This window comes from Rattus norvegicus, chromosome 3 (genome assembly GCF_021556685.1).
Source record: "Rattus norvegicus strain SHRSP/BbbUtx chromosome 3, alternate assembly SHRSP_T2T, whole genome shotgun sequence".
NCBI classification, from domain to species: Eukaryota; Metazoa; Chordata; class Mammalia; order Rodentia; family Muridae; genus Rattus; species Rattus norvegicus.
In genome coordinates this window covers 28,038,485-28,061,636 of record NC_141536.1, presented here as the reverse complement: position 1 = coordinate 28,061,636, position 23,152 = coordinate 28,038,485, and the positions used below count along the sequence as shown (strand labels likewise).

General features: G+C 41.3%; 1 protein-coding gene and 1 pseudogene across 50 annotated transcripts in view; both read left to right on the top strand.

The window, feature by feature from the left end:
• Positions 1-23,152, top strand: part of Qtman (queuosine-tRNA mannosyltransferase) — a 390,738-nt gene that overhangs the window by 321,630 nt on the left and 45,956 nt on the right. For all 50 annotated transcript variants that reach the window (XR_015683156.1, NM_001024274.2, NM_001393689.1 and 47 more), the window contains 1 exon segment: positions 3,067-3,381. Coding sequence is in view for 49 of the 50 variants with exons in the window: in NM_001024274.2 (NP_001019445.1) it covers positions 3,067-3,381 (315 nt within the window). In the remaining variant the exon portion in view is untranslated.
• On the top strand, positions 17,054-17,193 carry Rnu2-18 (RNA, U2 small nuclear 18; annotated as a pseudogene).

The window sequence follows — 23,152 nt, the reverse complement described above, 5'->3', positions numbered from 1 at the left end:
TGTCCTGATTATATCCTGCATCTTCCCTTGTCCTTATTCCATACCACCTACCAGGCAGCTGCTACAACCGATCGTCCTGAGGATGCTTTGGTAAGCTTGGGGAGTATAATCAGGCCTGGAACCTACCAACTTCACAATTCCTTGTCAGTTATCAACTCTTATTGTTTACAGCCCTTGAGCCAGTCTCCTATGCTCTTTAATTTGCAATTTCCCTCACATTCTAGAGAGTATAAATAGATTTTAATAGAGTAAGATGGGTCATGATACTCTTTTCTAAAAGTGAAGATATTGTTTCAATTCTCATTGATTTATTTGTAGTTGTGAATCCTTTGTGCACTGTTTGTAATTTTGTTGGAATGGGATTTTTTTTTTCCTTTGCTGGCATTCTTTATCTACATAAACAAGTAGATGTAACGTTTCTACTGCCACTTTCCAGATGTGCCCAGGCTGGAGGCTCCTAATCTGACTAGCTGTCCTTCTTCCCAGGAAGTTAAAGATCTCTCTCTCTCTCTCTCTCTCTCTCTCTCTCTCTCTCTCTCTCTCTCTCTCTCTCCCTCTCCCTCTCCTTCTCCCTCTCTCTCTCTCTCCCTCTCCTTCCCTCCCTCCCTCCCTCTCTCCCTCTCTCTCTCTCCCCCTCTCCCTCTCCCTCTCTCTCTCTCTCTCTCCCTTCCTCCCTCCCTCCCTCCCTCCCTCCCTCTCTCCCTCTCTCTCTCTCCCTCTCCCTCTCCCTCTCCCTCTCGAGCACGCGCGCACAGACACACACACACACACACACACACACACACCCCTCCCTATCCATTGTGGTCCTCAGTGAGAACTTAAGGTGCCATTCGTATTTTGATTTTGTTTTAGGAAGAAGGTTCATTCGTTCTTTTAAAACTTCAGTACCTATGATGTGGCATTACAATATGTAAATGCCCAGGTTTTTTTCCACTTTAAATCAAAGACTGTCTCATCATTTTATTTAAAAATGTAGAAAATTGGTTCAATTCTTTGTAGTTCTCTCTGTGTGCCGTCATCTGTTTAGCCTAACTCAGGAAGACAGGAGTTCCATGTACTGTTGATCTAACTGTTTGGAACCAGAATAGATACGAGGCTTCATAGAACAAGCACAGGAGTCCCTGAAGACGCCTTTTAGTGGTAGACTCTCTCAGTGATGAGCAATGGATAAGCTGTTGAGTTCACATAGGTTCCCTATGCTGCTTTCTAGTGTTGTTCATCAGGCCTGGCTTTAGGCTTAGTTAACTCTGCCTGTTTCCATGAGCACTGCCCTCACTCCTCAACACACCTGACTTTTGTTCATTTTTGAATATCTTTTACTGTATGAACTTCTGGCCCATCCCTCTCCTCCCCAGCCCCCACCAAGGAGGCATGTATGCACACATATGAATGTTTTTAGTTTTAATCACAACCTTTATTTACCTTGCTAGAAATAGGGGACCTGAACTAACCGGTTTAGGAAATAAGTCTTCAGATTCTGCACTTGGTATCTAAAACAGTTTTGTTTTATTGTTTTATTTTTCAGTTTCCTCTTTCCTTCATCTTTGCAAGAAAGCCATTTATTAGCTTTTACAAACTACCCGCTCCCTAGTAAATCCTGCCATTCATCACCTGTGTTATAATTTTTTACTGTTTCCCAAGAATCCTGCTTCTTTCTCAGCAAGTGTCCTCAGGGGAATAGCCCAAAGTTCCTGTGCCTTCCTCACCTCTCCTCCTGGATGTCACTCATAAACCCTTATCCTCTCAGGGCTTCTGCCTGTCCCACCCACAGAGGGACGCTCTGTGAGCACGCTCAGCCGTCACCAGGGAATGGTTGAAGTGGTAAGCTGCCCACTCCAAGGCCTTCTGAAGGGTCTGTGCTTCTGTTACATGTTCCGTGTAGGGAGGCTTTTGTTTCATCTCTAGAGTGTGGCACTATTTCAAAATCCCTTCCTTCACCTATAACTGTAGCTTACTCTGCTTTCAGGAGTTTTCTTCCCCACCTGCCCCTTACATACATGTATTTTCTGTTTATTCACTGAGGAGACAGTTTAGGAAAAGGCCTAGTCTCTGGATGAGCTTTTACAAACTACCTGCTCCCTAGTAAATCCTGCCATTTACTCTCAGGTTCTGAGAGTTCAGTCACCTGGCCCAGCCAGCGTCTCCAGACCTGCTTCCTGGGTTGGGTGCTACTCCAAATGAAGCCCTCTTCCTCCACATCCTTTTCTACCTTCCTCCAAACACAGAACTTGCCTGCGTGTAAAATCTTTCCATAAAGCCGCCTTTAAGCTTTTACTGGTCTACAAGTCAGGAATATTCTTATTTCCAGTTTCAGAAGTTAGAGTGTCTGTTACTGTATAGAAGGTGTTGCTAGCATAGACTAGGTGGCTGTTCATTCGCTGTCTCCCACTCTCAGCACTCTTGGTTTGCTCCCTATATGAGAGCTCCTTAAGGTTATAGCTTGTAGTGGTATAGATGACTGTTTGATTTTAGGCTATGTTAGAATTTTTGTAAAGATTTTTAAATTTCAATTCTTTCAAATCAGTACTGTATTTAGCTCTGATTGACAAAGGACTATAGAAATACATAGATATGAAAATTACAAAGAGTAAAATGTACTTCAAGAGACATCAGCCACATCAACTTAATAGAGTATGTATAGGTTCCCAGGAACACAAAAGAGCCCATGAACAGAAATGGCAAGAGTTAACCGAGGAAGATGTCAGTGAATGGCGAGAGTTGTTTTAGGCCTTGGCATGACTGCATACAGAAAATGGGAATCCAGAAAGACAAATGAGTGAGCGACGGCAAACTACATCCATGGCCGTGTGGTCTACAGTACGGACCACATCAGTTTGTAGCCACAAAACCTCTTGGAAACTGTTAAGAAAGTCTTGGCCAACTTCAAACCTTCCAGCTTCCTCTTGGTGACTAATACTTGTTGCACTTTTCCTGAGAACTTTTGTCATAGCAGCTTCATTTTCTCTCAGTTTTGTGTGTCATCACTGTGTCCTTATAGGAAGGTAAGGGACTAATTTTACTTTTTTTTTCCCACTAAAAGCATATTGCATTCCCTTTTTGTAACAGATTCATGCCCAAGCACAAAATAGCCCACTTAAGGAGGATGCTCAGCCTTATTGGAAATGATGCTGCAGCGCTGTCTGTGACGCTTCCTCCCCAACCAGAGCAGAGGCTTTCTAAGAAGTCACTGGAGAATTTTGAATCAAAGTCTGATGAACACCCTGGCCTTGATACTGAACAAGAAACCCTGGACACCCCAACAATCCTCAAATCAGTCTCCCTTCCTGTGAGCGAAGAAAACCCGGCTCTTGGTCACAGCACCTTTTTGTGTGGAGCTGAAGATCAGCAGAGACCGCTGCACATTACATGGCCGCACAGGTGGTAAGTCAGGACACGCCACTCTCTACGTGTTACAAAATGTGTTTTCATGGTGGACTTTCTAACCTGATGTCCTTATAGCTTTAGCAAAGGATGGCTTGGAATTTCTCTTACAGATTCACCTAGCAGTGTTACTATGCCAGTACAGCACCAAGGCAGCAGTGCCCATAACTGTGCATTAACTACTGTGGTTTTATCTTATATGGGAGTTATAGATAACACTTGTAATGATTTGTTCAACCCGTAATAGCAGCCAGACACATTTAAAACATCAAATGTTATTCACGAAGTTTCAAAGGAGAAAAATCGTATGCCATTGTACACTCCCATGCCTGTTAATGCAGAGTCAGTTCACATGTGGACTTCAGTAGCGAGCATCACTGTTAGAACGATCCTCTCCACTCCTTACTCTTGCTTTGACCAGTGGCAAATGGACAGCTTCATTTTATTTGCAGTGGATTACTGCATGTGAAGCGTCTCCCTCCTGCCAAATGCCTTTATGTTGTGCTAGTCAAAATTGTCTAGCTGAATGTCTTCTCATCACAGGAAAATCAATGCAGCATATAATTCCACCAAATATAAACTCGTAAACCTAGCCCTGGCTTCTATAAATTAGGATTTAAGGAGGTAAAATGTCCTGATAATCTTCGGTATTAGGCATGAATATTTTAATCTAGTTTTTATTCCTCCCAGTTAGTTTAATCTGCATGTGGCCTGATTAGAGTTGCTTCCCCTACAGATTATGGCCTCTTTATTGCCGCAGTGCTGGGCTGATCATTAGGTCCGATTGAGAGCAACTGTTTGCAGGTGAAGCAATAAGCACACACCGGCAGGAAAGCGCCTTTACCCAGGATTTGCCTCCGAGCATATTAAAGTCCTCGCTCCCAGGTGGTGTGCAGCATCTGGTACCTGAAGGGATTCTGCCTTTGATTCCGAGTGCATGAGCCTGAAATGTAGGGACTGAGCGCTGTTACGAGACGCAGTTTGGGGCTTGTCTGCTCCCTGTCACCCTTCCAGCCTCATGTCCCCAGAGCATCACGGGGCTCAGTCAGTATTCCTTCACATGCCATCAAGTACAGTGGGTTGGGATGAAATGAACCTATTTGAAGGTAAAGTCCCCACCCTCACTCCTGCCTTCTGCAAACCTCTAGTCCACTAACCTTTGCTTCCCTCTAAATGAGTAGTTACTACAAGAAAGTCAGTTCTAAAAGTTTGGTTCTGTATTTTCATAAAAATGTTAAATAATTTGGAGATCATGGGTATAAAACAATTTAGAGGCAAGGTTCTCCCAACATTGAGAACCATGTTATTCAACACTGCACAAAATTAGACAGAGCTATGTTAATAAAATTAACAATATTAAATTGAATAATTCCCTCTCTTCCTTTGTATATTTTTGCTTTAATTTAATTTAATTGCCTAAAGTTAGTTGCTTAAAGAGATGCAGCATGATGTTTGTGCACATTCTTATTGTTAAAGCTAAATTATTTTTAATTTGGAGAAGAGGGGAAAAAAGCTGCATCGGCAAGAGTAAATGCCAAAATATAAAAGTAACACATTCATCCTTATGGGTAATATAGTAGAACATTGGAAACTTGGAGGTTGCCAGACACATAGCTAACATTAGGGCTAATTTTGAAAATCTAGCGTGCAGTCAATTTTACTGATGCCTGGGGACATACAAGGTAGAAGCTGACAAGAGAACTAATTTTGTTTGGGTTATTTACTGCTATGCATCATCCACGGGTTCCCGCCTGACACACAGCTATATGAAGGGGATATTATCACACACTAAAAATTTATGTTGACATTCGATATTTGTTCAATATGTCAGCAGTATTACTTTCATAATCAAAAGAGTAAGAAAAAGAAAAAAGAAAAGCACTTTATGCTCATATAGATATATCTTTTTAATAACAGTCTATAAGGTTAATATAGTTTACCTTTGAGAGTATACAATGAAAACAAGCAGGGTTAGGAGGGGAAATGACAGAAGGCATCAACCCGAGCTGTTTGTTTGCCATTACCTACGCGAGCCATGTCAGCTCTCTGGCCCGCGTCTGATAGCTATTTGTTGTACAGAGAGCACAGCATAAAAAAAATATCAAACTCTTAATACTATTGTGTGCCCATAACCATCTGTCACTGCTAGCCTGGAGATGAGAGGAAGATTAGGAGGAATAAACACTGAGCCGCCGAGCATTGGTAAAGCCTTCGGGCAAAAAACTCTTGTGGGGACATCAAAGACATTCTAATTCCGAGGCAGTCAAGGATTACAGTGTGTAACCTGTGCTGACAACAGATAAATGACTGGCAATATTGTGCCAGAGCTGTTGGGTCCTGCATGGAGTACTGATGATGATGATGATGATGTTATCTTGCAGAATGGACTCTGCTGGGATAATTTTATGATAAAACACTTTTTTCAAATGCCACTGGGTCTAGGCAGACATTTACTAGCTACAGGGGTAGCAATCAGTTTCTTCAAAATTTACTGTTCTAAGCCCATTAGAGTTCCGGCACAGCAAGACTCTTCAATGAAAAGCTAAAATGCCTATGTTTCTTTAGGAGAATATATGCAAATGTTGGGAGCTGAACTCCTACCCTTTAGTGGTAGGTGCTTTATCATCTGATTTATGTAAATTTGCTCATAAAAATCAGTTTATTTTAATTGGTGAATATGAATTAGAAAATTAAGACTAGTTCATCCCCAGCTTCAAGCACGCATTCATTTAGACTTCATTGTATGGCTGGAGATCCTGTCATTGACCTATCGCTATGAATTGTGTTCTCAGGGAAAGCTTGCTTTCCCTGGAAATGAGTGGGGCTGTCTGGGTCTCTTATGCAGTCCTGTTCGTTCACTGCTCCATGCTGTGGCCGCTGTGCCCTGGTCTTCATCTGAGCCACTTTAACTCGTGCATTCCTTCTGAGTAGCTACGGAAGCTCTGCTCTCTGTTGCATTTTTGTCTTGGTCATGCCCATTTTCTAGAGGAGAATGGACAGGGGAAGTAGCAGCAGTGTTATCTCCCTCCTCAGCATCATCATGAGAACCGTGTCGTGGAGTCTGCAGAGCTCCCATGATGGGATCATGAACGGTCTCAAATACTGTGTTCAGCCTCTTAACACATCCTGTACTGAGTCCACCAAATGTTGAGCCTCCTTTGTAAAATATGTATCAAAATCAAAAAGTGACATTTTCTAAAAGATACATTCTGACTTTTTATATGTGTTGAATAAAATGTCTGTGTGTGAGAACAGACCCTTAAATGCAAGGTCTGCAGCTCTTTGGTCTTTCTGAATCTGAGATTGTTAAGGGCTATAATACAACCTATGCTGACAGTAGATAAATAACTGACAGTATTTTAGCAGACTCTCTGGGCTCTCTGCAGAGTAATTTGTTTTCTCCTTTCTACCCAGGCCTTAATGTTTTGTTATAACCATCTGTAGCACGGCACAGCTAATAGAAAGGACTTAGAGAAAGACCTATGAAAAGCACTGCATTTGGCAATGCTTGTTTTTTAAAAGCTGTTTCTTTCCAAAAAGTACAGCATTGCACCAGCTCCAACCTTAATGTAAAGGTTTCTGTATTGCAGTGGGCACAGACACACTGCTAGATGGAGAGTGAAAACAAGCGTAGAACACAGTGAATGCTCAGTCTTGTCCAGGTCCCTCTCCTCCAACAAACACTCTTAAAAATGAGTGAGCCAGTCAGATAGGCCAGAGGCTGAAAGCTTACCCAGGAAGCCTGATGACCTGAGTTCTAATTCCCAAACCTATGAAAATGTGGGAGGAGAGAACCAGTTGACAGAGCTGTCCTCTGTCCTGTACCTGCCCTCGCACATATTCTCATGGTAATCACAAAGGTTTACAAAAGGAGCAAGACACCAAAGGGCTTTTCTTTAGATTATACCTATGAGTGTTTACTATTTTAGACATGAAAACTGAGGACGGTATGTAAATTACATTCTCTTCCTCCTCCTCCTCTTGCTCCTCCTCCTCTTTTTTGGTATTTTGGTTTGTTTGTTTGAGACAGGGTCTCATCTTACCATGTTGCTTTGTCTGTCCTGGAACTCACTATGCAGAACAGGCTGGCCTTGAATTCACAGAGATCCACCTGCCTCTGACTCCTGCTAGGATTAAAGGCATGTGCCACTATGCCCAGTTCATATTGTCACTTTAAATAACAAGAATACAATAATGAGTACATGGTGACAAATTATGTTTGTAAAAATTAATAGTTTCCAAAATAAGAAATACTAGTGAAGAAATGTCATTAATTTACTACATCTCTATACCTGCTGGCAATGTGCCATTTAAGTGGAAGACCATGGAGAAAATCCTGCTTCATAGAGATAGCACTTTGAAAGGAGTGTCATAGGGACCATTATGCATACGTAGGTACTCTTCCTTGATGCTATATCAGAACTTAATAAAGGGCTTTGTTAAAGGTTAGTTGCACCATGGAATCTGGAGCCACCACATTGCATTATCCATGGTCTGTTCCTTGCAAATTGAATAGATCTAGTGTCATGTGCAGGTCTCGTGGAAAACAGAGCCTCACCACATAATAGAGGTTTGCTGCACATTGATGCCATTGATCATGTGATTTTGAGACATCAGTATAAATCTCGTAAGAAACATGCTTGAGTCTTAGAAAGCCGTTAAGCTCATGGTATAGATGCAGTTTCACCAAAATTCTATTGGCCACTTAAATACCTGAATTTATGACAAAAACACATATATCAGTTATCTTCCTTAAAGTGAGCTTCACATAGTTCATATTTGAAAATACCCAATTACAATTAGCAGTGGTATGTGTGTTGTTCATTGAGGTAAACTCCATTTCCTAAAGAAAGCAGCTGTTTTATTTCAGAAACCCAGCATTCACACAAATACTTATTCTAAAGATGACTGTTAATATCGTAATTTTTATAAAAGTTATTTTATATCCATTTCTAATTACTTGAACTTATTAGAATCATTACAGTTAAAGGTTTCTGATTGGTTCACTGAGATGGCTTAACACATAAGGGCTCTTGATGTCAGACCTGACTACATACATTCACTCCCAGAGTCTACGTGGTAAAAAGAAGGCTCCAACTCCCACAAGTTGTCTTCTGACCTCTGCATTTGCACTGTGGCTTGTTAATTCACACACAAACACATGAAAATCCTAAGTGTAAACTGTTTTTAAAGTCCCCCATTACGTCTTTATTTGAAGTGTGGGAGAACTGTCGGTCAGAGCTTTTCACCTTGAGTAGATTGAATTCTCATGGTCTACCTGGCAATTGCAGCTCTTTTCATAAAATAGTGCCCATTTGATTTATGCAAAGCTGATGACAGTTAAGGGAATGAATTTAGAAAGGACAAAACTTAGTCATCAGGACTTGAAATGTCTTCAGGTGACTAGTTGAGGAAGCATGAGCCCTACCTAACATGGGAAGAATTGGCATCCATGCCTTTAGAGGCTTTGGTGACCCCTAACGAAAATAGTTGATGCAAAATAGAAAGCTGTGCATTAAGACGTAGTAGTGAAATAAATTATTTTATTTCTTGACGCTAAAGTTTAGCACACAGCTTTAAAAACCAAGTTGATACCTACCTCTGAAATGCACATTAGACAGTTGGACAAAGGCTTGCCTTGGTTTCTCACTGCCAAAACAACTGGGGAGAGCAGTTTTTGCAGTTCTTGCTTTAGAGAATTTTTGCAGGTCTGTGCAGGTGCCATACATTCCATATAAAGAACAGGGAACCTTGTGCTGGTGTTCAGAGACAGGCATTCTGTGTTCAATTTCAATGTTAAATGTAAATCTCGTGCCAACAGAAAAATGGCCCTCACAGAACACTAATTCTGGGGACAGTGGTCATGTGGATGGCCACATGTCCTCCAGTCTCCTAGTGCACTTGGCTCCAGCCTCCTTGGATTTGAGAGGAGACTGCTTTCTTAAGGAGAGGTGATGCCACAGACCCTTCTAGTACCTCAGCCATTCCCAAAACTCAGTGACTTCAGTGAGTTTTGTATTTACCTCTCAGCCAATCAAAGATCACACGAATAAGGTTATGTTTGATTATAATCATTCCCAAATCAATAAGTTTTCTTCAGATGTATTTTTTCCCAGAGGGTTATTTTTGGGGGGAAGGGGGAAGATTTTATTTATTTGTTTGACCTATACATAAAGAACTTCAAATTTGCACCATTAAAAAAACTCTCAAGAATTTCTATTAGAATTTGAAAAGGCGCAAAAACTAACCTAAAATTTCGATGTAGTATACCACCTAATAATTTGACGCTGTTATACAATTCTACAATTTTCTTTTATATAGGATTTTATATGAAGTAGGAAACAGTACAAAAATAAGTAATAAAAAAAAATAAACCTTACCTAATCTCCATGTATAATTCCTGTTACCTACTTACAGTCTCTTTGCTGACTGTTTCCCAGACTACAGAATGTATCAGCAAAGTTGATAGGATCCAAGCTTGTCTGCTTCTTGGTATAAGTTTGACCTATTACATGTGAGGTCGGATAAACAACTTGTACCTGTCATTATCTTGGTGATGTTATCACTAGAGTAACTTTAACTAAAGTTCCCATTGCCCTTTCTTTGCTTAATGTGGTTAAAAATGTGTCTACACTTCACAAACCTACAGTTACTGTGAAGATGTTTGAGTCCGATACGATTATAACATAACCACTGAAGACTCACGTCTCCCTTTGCCTCTTCCTGTTTCCCATGTTGACCAGATACTTCAATTATCATTACGACTGGGTTAGCAAGTAGATGGCTCACTTGTATGTATGGGCGTGTAGACAGATGAGTGCATAGCTAAATGGAATTGCTTTCCCTGTGGCAGGCCCTGCCCTGTGTGCATTGTGCAGTTCTGTATACTCTATAGGCATGGAATAGAACTTCATACTTTCTACATGCTACCTTGTCACTTGCATCATGATTTAAATGATGCCATTTGTAAGTACCAAAGCCTGCTAGGCTAGAGACACAGGCTTTTGAGTGGGTGTGAGGTTGTTTCAGAGTGAATGACACGAGAGGACTCAGTGATTGCAGGTAGTCACCAGTGGCCGATGAGCTGTCACCTGCTCAGGCAGTAGGAGGGATGGCTGCAGACATAAGTGGAGTCAGTCAGTATCCAAGAGCACAGGTGGAGGCAGCCGTGTGATCAGCACTGCTTTAGAAGGCCTCTGACTTCTGCTCCGACCTCTTCTGTATAAAATATCATGGAACTTGTAAATAAAAATCCTTCATGAGTGTGTTAAAACTGAACAACTCATTGTAACAGAGATGATAGCATTTGGGGGAAAAGCCTCGAATTGATGAAGAACCAAACTAATTTCTCAGTTGTCATTAAAAATTAATCTAGGAGGAAGATTGCTATAGAATGCCTTCTACCCGCTTCTTCACCATAATCCGAGTGCTAATACTAGAAATATCCACTAAAATCACTTTTTAAACTCTAACCAAAATCCAAGTAAATGGGATCCTGTGGCTTTTGTCGGTTTTGTAGGTGAGGCTCAGTGGCCAGTCTCTTTCCTTACCCAGCCCAAAGATTTCCCAGGTAGACTATTAAAAGTTATTTAGGGGGTGCCCTGCTTCATTTTGTCCTTGTTGACTCTGCAACTAATTAGCTATTTCAACCATATTCATTTTCATTTTAGCATCACTTATTGGTTAAACAAAAGAAGAAATTCACACAAAGAGGCAGATGTTAGAGAGTTGTGTTCGGTTAGGGAGTCCCTCGAAGTGCCCATCCTCTGTTGAAGGAAATGGTGTGTCACAGTCTTCTTCAAAAGCATGTCTTTCTTTGCTGTCCTTTTTCATTAATTTAGATATGTTTCTAAGATGGTCCATGATGTTACTTCTAATTATGGTTACATGCAGTTAATTTCCTTTTTTCCTAAGCTTGGTGTGAAAGACAGTTTCCTCCCAGTGAGTGCAGGGGCCCACTGGTTATTCAGGAGTGGAGGGGATACTGAGGGAGCGGATCTTCCTGTTGCCCTAGCAACACATTTCTTTACCAGGGTTGAAATGACATGAGTTAATACAGCGCATACCTGCTGATTGGCACACTCCTCTATTCCAGCTGCAGTTCACAATTAAGTCCTGGACAGCTACAGCCAGGGGTTAATGTGCCTCATTAGGAGAACTGGGTCATTACTGGGAAATCAAGGCACTTAAGGCAGCATGGGTAAAATACAAAATTCAGCATCTAGAAGAGTGAGGCTCTTTTATGTTAATTAACCTTATTTTCCTAGGTTTAAAAAAAATCTTACATGAGCATGTCAGTGGATCAATTAATTGAAAAAAAGCTAGGATACTTTACTCTGAGTTGCCTTCATTTCCTTTGCAGGGATTTCATTATTTTATGGAAAATTCTTATGTCTATATGATGAGTAAAAGGGGTATTAAAATTAAGAAGGGAATCATCATGGAAATCAGTTTTACCACAAGGGAGTGAGCAAATAAAAGCCTTGGCAATGAAAATAAATAAGCTGTGCTAATGCCTCACCTAAGGAGCGGCACGTAAGCCTGTAAGACCTACCGTGTTTACAGGGACCTCCTCTCCTCTTTATTAAGCAGTTACATAGTTATTTGACCTTCAGAAACAGAAACTTTGGGAAAGTGGTTTTGGTGATTTGAAATATCCTTCTTGCAGAAGGCTGAGTAGCACTTAAACCTTAAAATTTTAGTTCCTAATTGACTTTTTAAAAAACCGAGTAGTGTTTTTTTTTTACTTGATATGTTCATAAATAATGTATCAAGACCCTTCTTGAAGCTTTATTTTCTTATTTCTTTAAAAAGCCGTTATGTTGAAAGTGGGATGTTTACAGAGGAGAAACAGATTCAAAGCACTGGGTACTGTTCCGTCTTCCTCATCCCAGCCTTCTCTGAAGCCTCTTCTTGCCACTTCCTTCACTTCTGGGACCTAATGGACACACACAAAAGCAAACGGGGTCTCTCTAGTCTTTGTCTCCAAAACACTTAGCCTCTTTAGCTCTAAACCAAAATTGCATGTTATAAACTGTTTTTAAGATTAAAAACCATTGATTAAGCCTTACAGGATGTAGAATTCGTACTGATGCTCCCTCACCTGAAATTAAAGTGACTACTTGTGGGACCATGAAAGGTAGCCTGGTTCCTCCCTGAGCTAAGACTAGAAGCCACAGAGACACTGAAGGGACAGTAGATGTTTGCCTGATTCCCAGGCACCAGGCCCTGTCACTAGCTGTAGTCCTCCATAGATTTGTGACCATCAGTCACGTAAGAGCAAGGCCCCAAGCCCCTCCACAGGTAGAAGATGTGACCATAGGTCACATAGGCTCAAGACAGATCTCCATTTTAATGAGGTACCTAAAGGCCTGGAGGCTTAGCCAATAAACTCTCCTTCCCAGACACTCCTCCCTACAAAAGGTATTTAATCTAAGGCCCACCCTGAGAAGTGGGGTATGGTTCTATACATCCACTTTCCGCCATCACAATAAATGCCTTAAAACCATGGACTGCCTCTTCTCATCAGGTTCCACCGTAGGGAGCCATGGAGAAGGCCTTTGCTTATAGAGCTGCTGTCTAATCTCCTGTAGAAGACCTCTCTGTGCTCCCAGCCATGATCACCAAATCAAGCCCAAGCTCAAGCCATCCACTGATAAGCCAAGGACCATCCCCCAGGACTAGTTCCCCCTCCTACACACACACACACACACACACACACACACACACACACACACACACACACACACACAAGGCCTCACAGGCTCTGGGACCCTGTCCCACACCTCAGACTATGCTTTCCCACCCTGGGAGTGGTGTCCTGGGGCTTCCCTACAGACCAAGACCCACCCAGCAAAGGCAGTCAGCATCCCATATCCTTCCTCCCCAAGTGGCCGAGCCCTGTGGTGGAACAGAGGTGGGACCCCATAACCCTACAACTACTGTGTTTCTTAGGATTACTTTTCTCTCTCAAAAGTCATATTCCTCTCACAGTGAAGTCTTCAGATACTTTTTTAGGAGACAGTCCTCATCAACCCTTGCACACACTGTTATGCATCCTGGGATTGGCATGCAGTGTTAGTACTATATGCACTAATTGCTTGTCCTCAGGTTGGCATGCCATGGTAACTCCAAGCTTGCCACAGTAGCTGACTGACACCCTGAATGTTGCTGGTTTTGAAACAGTCTATTCTGAGATTGGCTGTGTTCTTCAGCTGGGACCAGTCTGTGGTTTCAGCAAGAGTCCCCAGGGTGTGAAGCCCAAGAGTGAGAGCAGAAGACAAAGACTGTAGGTGTTCCCTAAATTACGCTCTCTTTTCCTTGGGAAGACAGTTGGAGCACACTTTCTAGTCTCTTTGGGGTAGCTGCCTGATTGAATCTTAGCATTTCCTCAGAATGAGAGAGCTGCTTCCAAGCTAGGACAGCAGGAGACATCCCGGCAATCTCTCGTGCTCCTCTTCCTGTCCATCTAGACAGAGCTGTCACTTGATGATGATAGTTCTGGAACATTGGATAATGCTGGATGGATAGCAAGGCCACTTGTCATATGTCTACCATCCTGGTATTACAAACAAGGATTTTATGCGTTCTCTGGCCGTGTGAGCCCGCCTCAGGTGGTCTCAGGAGCAGTAGTGATAACAGAAGAAGCCAGGATACACCTGAAGATTTTGGCTGTACTGGGCAAATGAAGGTGCTATTTATTTAGTGAGGTGGAAAACCTGTTACATTAGAAAGATGGTTTTGGCCTGCAACTAGAAATTTCTAACCGAACATTGATACCCAAGTGTCAGTCCGATGAGAAAGAAGGGCTGAGGATAGCAACCTGGGAATTATTAGCAAGATATGTACAACTTCTTTAAAGAATTTTTAATATGCTAGACTTTAAATTTAAATTTTAGCTTCCTGATTTTAAACACTGAATTTATTCTAAGTCTAAGGATATCAGTTGTGCCCTCCTACACAGTTTTGACAGAGCCTTTACCCTAGTTGTGATTGTCCTTTGCATCATGTCTGAAGACAGGTCACCCACTCTCTAGTGTCAGTCAGTTCCTTCTTTAGAAGAAGGGGATAATGTAGCCTGTGTTACAAGATTAAAGATGATATATGAAAATGAGCTAGCTCACACAGTTCCTGGCCAAGAAAAGAAATCCTAATAAACCAGCATTGACTATTTTTATTAGTGGATTAAGCCAAGCACTTCATTAGCTGACACAGGACTCTTATTCTTGCCTATCTCCTATTGGTTAAAATCCATTTTTCTTAACTCTCCTAGAAAAAGAAAAAGAACGATACAGCTAAATAAAGTCATCTTTTTTTGTCTCCATTTTCAGCCTACCAAAACAAGTACATACTGTGCAAAAAAATGGAATTAAACTACAGAAGAAACACTTCTAAGTGGCTGGCTTGGAAATGAAGTATCTCAAAGGCAGGCTACCAACTGTCACTTCTCATTGTGTGACTGTTAGGGTATTACTAAACCTACATGGAAAGGCTTTTTTTTTTCTGAACTTTTACTTCAAGCACTCACACTGTAAATATCACAAATTATTTCTATTTTTAACAAGATGGATGCCGTAAGCTTTTGAGTAATAATGATGGTGCCTAGATAGCAAGAAAATAAATCACGTGACTTAGAGATGGCTTGGTGACCTGAAGACATTAACTAAAGACACAGACAGTCAGTACTACGGGGTAAGCCAAGGTCAGAATAATCATTTAAAAATGTGTTGACCAGAATGTAAGAAGAGGATGGGAATATGTACTGACTAGTCTTATGTCAACCTGACACAGCTAGAGTCATCAGAGGCCCTCAGTTGAGGAAATGCCTCCATGAGATCCAACTGTAAGGCCTTTTCTCAGTTAGTGATGAATGGGGAAGAGCCAAGCCCATTATGGTTGATTCCATATCTAGGCTAGTGGGCCTGGGTTCTATAGGAAAGCAGCACCCCTTCATGACCTGTGCGTCAGCTCCTGTTTGCAGGTTCCTGCCCTATTTCAGTTCTTGTCCTGACTTCCTTCAGTGATGAACTGCATTGTGGAAGGTTAAACTGAATAAACCCTTTCCTCCCCAGGTTACTTTGTCATGGTGTCTCATCACAGCAATAAATCACTGAGTAAGACAGGATATATATTCTATACTGTGGTAGGAATGTATATTCGTACAGCCATTATGGAAATCAGAATAAACATTCCTCACAAAATTAAAAATAGATTATGTGATCCAACAATCCCATACTGTGAATCCAAAAGAAAGTCAAATCAATCTATTTATGATAGCTAAGATATGGAATCAACCAGAATGATGGAAAGAAAATAGAGTAGTCATACACCATGGAATACTATTTAGCAAATAAAAATAGAATAGATCCTGACATTTGTGATAAAGTGGATAAACCTGAAGAACAATATATTAAGAGAAGTAAGCCAGAAACAAAAAGATATATCCCAGCATTCATGCACATGTAGATTCTAAAGCAATGGTGGGCTCTAAACATGCAAGCATTTGTTAAAATGTACCTGGAACCTGTGAGAACAGTTCCAGACGATGAATAATGGAGAAGAACCATCACAAATATGTCAGTACCATCCCATAATCTAAGGTCTGGACCAAATAAAAAGGAGGTTCACCTTTCTTGCTGTGCCTTACTGCCCTGAGGTAAACAGCCTGCCCTACCAGCCAGGAGATCTACATTGCCTCAAGCTAAAAGAGAGACAAAGCAAACCTTCGCTCACTTACATTGTTCATGTCTGATATATGTCATAGTGCCTCGAATCTGACTAATGGACTGGTAGATAGCAGAGGGGCTTGCCGTCTAGACAGTCTGCCACACAGTAAGACTACAAGTTAGGATCCATGCTTGGTAAGTTCAGTCTGGAACATGCTCTCAGCCCAGTAGCTATGAGGTATTGCATCTGCTTATTGGACTTAAGCATTTCAGAATGCATGTGCATTTTACCAGACAAGGGAAGCATGCAGTTCTGGCTGTCAGATGAAAACTGATTAACAGTACACAAAATTCAGGTGGAAAAGAGAAACTAGCAATGTATAATTTTAGCAGTAAGAATGCAGTTTAGACACATAACCTGGTAAATGCATTTCCACTCATACTTACTATTTTCACTTGCACTTTGCTTTTAAAAAATTGATAGTAATAAATGCTTTCGTGTATGACATGCTGTGAATATGCACCATGACTGTGATAGCTTGGTGCAGAGAGGGCAGTCAGTGTTGGGACCGAGAAGCCCTAACAGGCTCAGCTAGTGGGAGGTCCTCAGATTGCTCCTCATTGCAGTGAGAGGGAATTATAAGACCTCAGGCCTAGAAGCTCTTCTTCCTGCCTTTGTATAAAAGGTTCTAGTACTCATGTCTTGCTACTGCTATCCAGCCAGTGGCCCAAATGTGAGATCCCAGAACTGCAAGGTAAATTATTCCTTTCTTCCCTTAAAGATCATTGCCTCTGGTGTTTTGTTGTAGTAACAAGAAGCTAGTATTATAGACCATAATTTACCTTGTTCATATATACAATCCAATGACTTTTTGTAAATCTATAGTTTCCAGGGCATAACATAGATTATATTTTAGAATATTCCATCAACTCAGAATAAATCACTTTGCTACATAGTTTACCTGTTCCTAGGAAGTCATGCTTGCATATTAATATTTAGATTTGCAATTGCTTCTCGGCCTTTTGGCTAAGATCAAGTGTAATATTTAGATTTGCCTTCTCTGAAAATTACATATGAATTGTTTCATATGGACACACTTGCTAGAACTTGCAACCCAAATTTCTGTTTTGGATTTACACACTCCTGGGATTGTTAAGTAATTACAGACCTACATACATTCTTTCTTTTCTTGCTTTCCTGTTTTTTACTTTACGCCCTCTTTTTTCCCTGGACATCTTGTAGGTGGTGGTGGCGGTGGCGGCGGTGGTGGTGGTGGTGGTGATGTTTTTGGTTTTTCAAGATAGGATTTCTCTGTGCATCCTTGGTCATAGAGATCCACCTGCCTCTGCCCCCAAGTGCTTGGACTACAGGCGAGCACCATCACTGCCCAGCTTCCCTGGGCATTCTTGAGAGTCGTTTCCACTGAGTCACTGTCAGTGACAGGTTCTTTTCTAAGCATTTTTTTCTCTATTGTTAAGGGGATTTTGCCGAGTCTAATGCTCTAAGATAAGCCTACATCTCCTCAGATATTTACAAGTTAATTCAACTGTCTCTCCCCCTGAAGCCACTTTGAAGATTTTGTCTCTTTGTTATTCCCCTTCACTCTGATCCATCTAGGAGCCTTCTTTTTTCTTTGTCTCTCTTCCTCCCCCACTCTATCCATCCCTCCAGTCCTGCCTGTCTCCCATGAAGTTTGTCAGCCATTTTAAGTCATAGGGGTTTTGTCTGTATCACTTGTGGAAGTCACTTACATTGCGTCTTCAGTTACCACCTCTCCTTCATCCTGCCTTCTCTCCTGAAAGACCCTGGCCCTTGATCTTTTTCCTTTCCTCATGATCCTTAACTTTTCTCATCCACATCCTTGTGTTCTGCCATCTGGTCTTGTTCTCTCAAATTTGCTATTAATTACTCCCTTTGACTAATTTCATTTATTATTTTTATTTGTCCAACTTCCTTTACTTCTACTTTCAAACTCTTCAGTCATTTTTAATATTTCTTTATTTGTCATCTATTTATTTTTTCTTCAAACACTGACTGCAGATGCTTTTATGTTTCCTATTTGATAATCCCAGTATCTGAAACTTGTGGGTCTACTGTCATCTTCCCACTTGGCACTGCTGATTTTGGTACCTTGTGCTTTTATATTGTAAAGCTTTATTCTTATGTTTAATTGTGTCTGGTTTGTGTGTGTGTGTGAGTATGTGCACATGCTGAGGCCCAGACAGTTTTGAGCTGCCTGATGTGAATGGGGACTGGACTCATGTCCTATGGAAGAGCAGCAGGAACTCTTTAACAGGTCAGCACCTGTCTCTCCAGTCCTGCTTGTGCTTTTGATATTAAATGGCATGGGATGTTCCGATTAGTGCCTTGTTATGTGGGTTTATCAAAGGGAGCATGCATGCATTTGCCTTTGTCAAATGCTAAGATAGCATCCTTCCCTGAGCTGCTTTGCACTGAGTTCTCACCTCAGGTTGTAGCTTGGTCCCTCAGTGGGCTGATAGAAGCGAGGAAACTTACAGAGGATGACTTCATGAAGCTGTGGCTTCTATCCTTATGGCTTTGCTTCCATGCATTCTGTCCCTTCCCTCCTGCTCTTCACATGCATGGTAACAGTGAGTAGGTCTTAACATGTGGATGCTTTAGACGGTTAAATACCATGGGGGATGGGAGAGAGCCAGTCCTTGTGACATAAGCCTATAATCCTAGCTAATCAATGAGCTAAAAAGAATGGATGGAACTAGAAAAGACCATATTGAATGAGGTAACCCAGACCTAGAAAGACAAACATCACACATTCTCTTTCATCAGAGACTCTTAGCTCCAGTCCTCAGATGTAACCACATATCCTGGAGTCACCATAAAAACCAGAAAAGTAAACAGGGTCCATTGCTGGGGTAGGGGTCACACAATACAGAGGGGAATAGCAGAATAGAAGTGATCTGATCAGGGAAATGGGGAAAGTGGGCCCTAATTAGGGAAGAAGAGAGAGACAAATACAGAAGAAGGATGAGATAAAATGGTAAGAAATATAAAATTCAACAACTATTACTAACTCCCTTATTAAAAAAACTATGATACGCATTAAGTCTCTGTGTGCATATACACAAATATATGTATGTATGTATGTATGTATGTATGTATGTATGTATGTATGTATGTAGTAAATGCTGCCTTCAAGAGTCAAAGACCACCCAACAAAAGCACTAACACTGGTTACGAGAAGCCCTTATCCTTAGGGATGAGTAATGGTGTGCTTGCCCTGGCAGTAGCCAACAGCTCTCTCATTGGACGTAGCACCTGCTTAACAAAAGAAAATTATGCCTGCTACTAGAAACCTAGCCAACTACCAAGGACTAGTAAAGTCATGGATCTTGGTTGGAAAACCTGCAACTACCATTTTACTAAATCAGTATAATCCCTAACTGCATTCTGAATAACTATTTTTATATCTATAGATATAAGATAATAAATTATAAATATAAAAATAAACTATTTTTATATCCTCACGATGACCACAGGGGTGTCAGCAAAGCAGTTGCTTTTCTGCAGTCTAGTAGCCAGGGCTGACTACTTTGCTGTCCCCTCATCAGTGTTCGTCAGTGTGATCGTCACTGTTCAGTGAATGTCTTCCTATAAGCACCTCTGCATATGCTCTGTGTCCCCAGCCTAGGGACTGTTCTGTCTCTGTATTTTGTGGCTTGGGTGGTAAGAACAGTGTTACTGAAACTGGACTGTTTATAATTCTCCAAAAATTATTTTAGACCTCAGTCTCAGAAATAAAGACTTAACTGTCTTCTCTTTGTATGTCTACAAAATAATCTTACCTAAGGGCAGAAACTATAGACTGTCCTTACTCCTGTTCCTATGGCAAGATATTCCTAAAGGTCTAATAGTGGCACTTACATCCTCCAAGTAACCAACAGCCAACAGCCATCTAATTGGACATAAGACTGCTTACAGGAGGGAATTCTACAGGAGGTGAGTACTACAAACTTATTCCAGTATTAGCTTATACGACTATGGACTCTAGAGGGAAACCTACCACTGCCACGCTCTCAAGAAGAGTATACTCTACCTGCATTTTAAATGCGTGCAGCATTTTTAAGGAAGGATAAGATAATGTTTCTGCATTGCTTTCTCAACATCCTTAGTGTTCTTTGTCCTTCCCCAGTTAAATGCCTAGATTTCCCCACTTATCTTTTCACTTATGTTCTACTATGCCCATCTCTAGGACTCCTTCTCCTCCCATGATTCCTTTCTACTTTCCTGGCTCTTGTGGTGACTCCACATTATATACTTACATCTAGAGACGGAGGACTGGGACTCAGAAATGAGACATGCTTCTCTGTCTTTCTGAGTCTAGGTTATCTCACTCAGTATAACATTTCCTAATTCAATCCATTTACCTACCAATGGCATTATGTCATTTTTCTTTACAGCTGAGTAGAATTCTGTTGTATATATGCACCACATTTTCATTATCTATCTATCTGTGACTCTTAGAGAGCCCTACTTCTAAATGAAAGCCACAAGCAATTAATGACTGCTGAAAGAAAGTTCCGTCTTCTCCAGGGATGAGCCCCTGATAGCTTATCTACTCACAGCCACATCCGTACAGCAGGAGTAAATGGATCAAGCAAGTTGTATTTCTATATGCATATATATGTGATAATAATTTTAAAAAGGTCAAGAGTTTGGGGGGAAAAGTGAGGAGAACACAGGAGTAGGTAGGGGAAACATACGGAAATGTCGAAAATACAATAGTCAATGAAATTCTCAAAAATTTTTAATTAAATTAAAAAGTAAAATTACACACATGGACACAAAAAGATGCAGGGCCTGGAGCTGCACCTGACTGCAGTGAACTTCTTAAGGGGGTTTGGACCCCCAAGCCCTACCCTGGTCTAAAGAATGCTGGCCTCCAGCCATGGTGAGAAGCTGTGTGGAACGGCCAACCTGGAGTGAGTGCTGTCCTCCCTGAGAACACCACCCTGAGTGCTGTGGAGTGGTAGAGGTTCTTCAGGCTCTCCCTGTCACAGTTTCACACATTCCTCACACCTGCTGAGTGCTCTGTGACGTCATTCCCAGATGCCCCAAGTGTCCATGTGCAAGATCACATGGATTCTCCCTTCTGCATACTCTTTACATTCAGAAATTTTCTGGTCTGCTTGGTCTTGCTTCTCTTAACCATCTGAACATAATGTCTCTTCTAATCCCAAAAGAATAGAAGATGCATCTTTAGACTTAACCACCTAATGGTGTTAGTCCTTCCTAATATCTCAATATTAGCTCTCCAGAGATTTTTATAATCAGAAGAAACTTTCTTTTTTAGTTCCTTTTACAAAATAAATCTCTAAAATGGAATTTTCACTTACTATCTACTCATATCAATATGTTTAGGACATAGCTACTATGAGCACAATACCTTACTACTATGAGAACGTGGAGAAGTGCCACCTGAGGTGTGTGAGGGAGGCACTGTGCTGTAGCAGGTGCGATGTGGTGGGTGACAGACTTCCTTCTGACATGTAGAGCACAGCACACTGCACAGCAGCCTCTGGGTCGACTCGACCCTGCAGTCCTTGAAGGTGGACTCTTCTGCCCCACTGATCATGCTTGTACCCTAGCATCTGGCTCAAAGCCTGTGTGACAGAGGGTGCCTAGTTCTCCTTCACCAGATCAGTTCCTTAACTTAGACAAGAACTCACTTGTCCCCAGGCCAAAAGGAAGGTGCAAGATTCTGTTGTTCTCAACCATTAGACTCTCAATAGGATAGCAAAGGCAATGCCAGTTAAACAGAGTCTAGAACCAAACACATGTGTTTTGTCTTCAGTCATTTCTGAAAATTAGATGGGTCTCCCTAGCAGCCTTCTGAAGAGCAATTAATACTCAACTTAAGCACTCGCCAAGGGCACTTACTACTCATGAGTTTAATAAGTAATATGAACTCAGTAATTTCATCTAAATGGTTAAAAATTGTACTTTAGCTTAATATTCCAAAATGTGAAATTAACTAACACCTACTCGAGTTGTAACTTTAAAAATTGTCAGTAAAGGAGCTGACTATAAAAATGTGAAACAAAACTGGAATGAACACTGGAGAACTTCTATAGCAATAAAGAAAAAAGGTAGTTCTTCAATTCTACTTCACAAATTTACATCCTATACAGATATGCATCGTGCTTTTCCTAATTAAAATAGCACCATAACTTGATGTCCACTTAATGTCAAATCTTTGTGACAAATTTATCACATAGATTGGTATGCTACAAATGCCACTTTAAAAAGAGAGAGAGAGAAAAAAGAATCATACACACACACACACACACACACACACACACACACACACACACACACACATATATTTCCAGGGCCTAGCAAGATGGCTCTGCAGATAAAAATGCTTGCCAGCAAACATGGTTAACTTAATTTCTGTCTCTGTCATCAACATGGCGAAAGGAGAGAAGGAAATCCTGCAGGTTATTGTCGGACCTTCACGTGCCATTCACCCCTTCCATCAAACTGGGCACAGGAAAAGCACCAGCAGCTGTGGCGGTGCTCACCAAGGGAGCCCAGGCCTTACCCTCGGTGAGGCATGGACCAGCTCTCACTCTCACCTGTGCTTACTTGATCTCACCTTTAAGCAGCCTCTCCGGCTTTGTGGAGTTTCTCAGGTTTATGTCTTCCAGCGGTGTTCATCTATTGTTTTCAGTTCTGCTTACTGTCTTGGATAGCTCCGAGGAAGCGAAAGGAAGACGTGACAGTCTGCTCCCACAGCTTCACTTGCAGATATTATAGAGCTTGGTAAGGTGTCACAGAGCTTGAGAGTGTCTGAACTGTACCCAGAAAGGAATCACACAGCTAAGTGAAACTTGGCGTTTGGATTAGTTGTTGAGAACTGATGCAAGGGTGACTGGGCTGATAGTGCCTTGAATGCCTGGACTTGTGGTAACATTTGACTGAATTAGCATAAAGTCTTGAGAAGAACATTTTGGTGTGAATTCATGCCTCATACACAAGCACAAAGTTTAGTTTAAGTCATATTAATATTGAAAATAACATTTTGAGTTATTTTCATAAGAGTTATGCCTCTTATCTGAGTTTA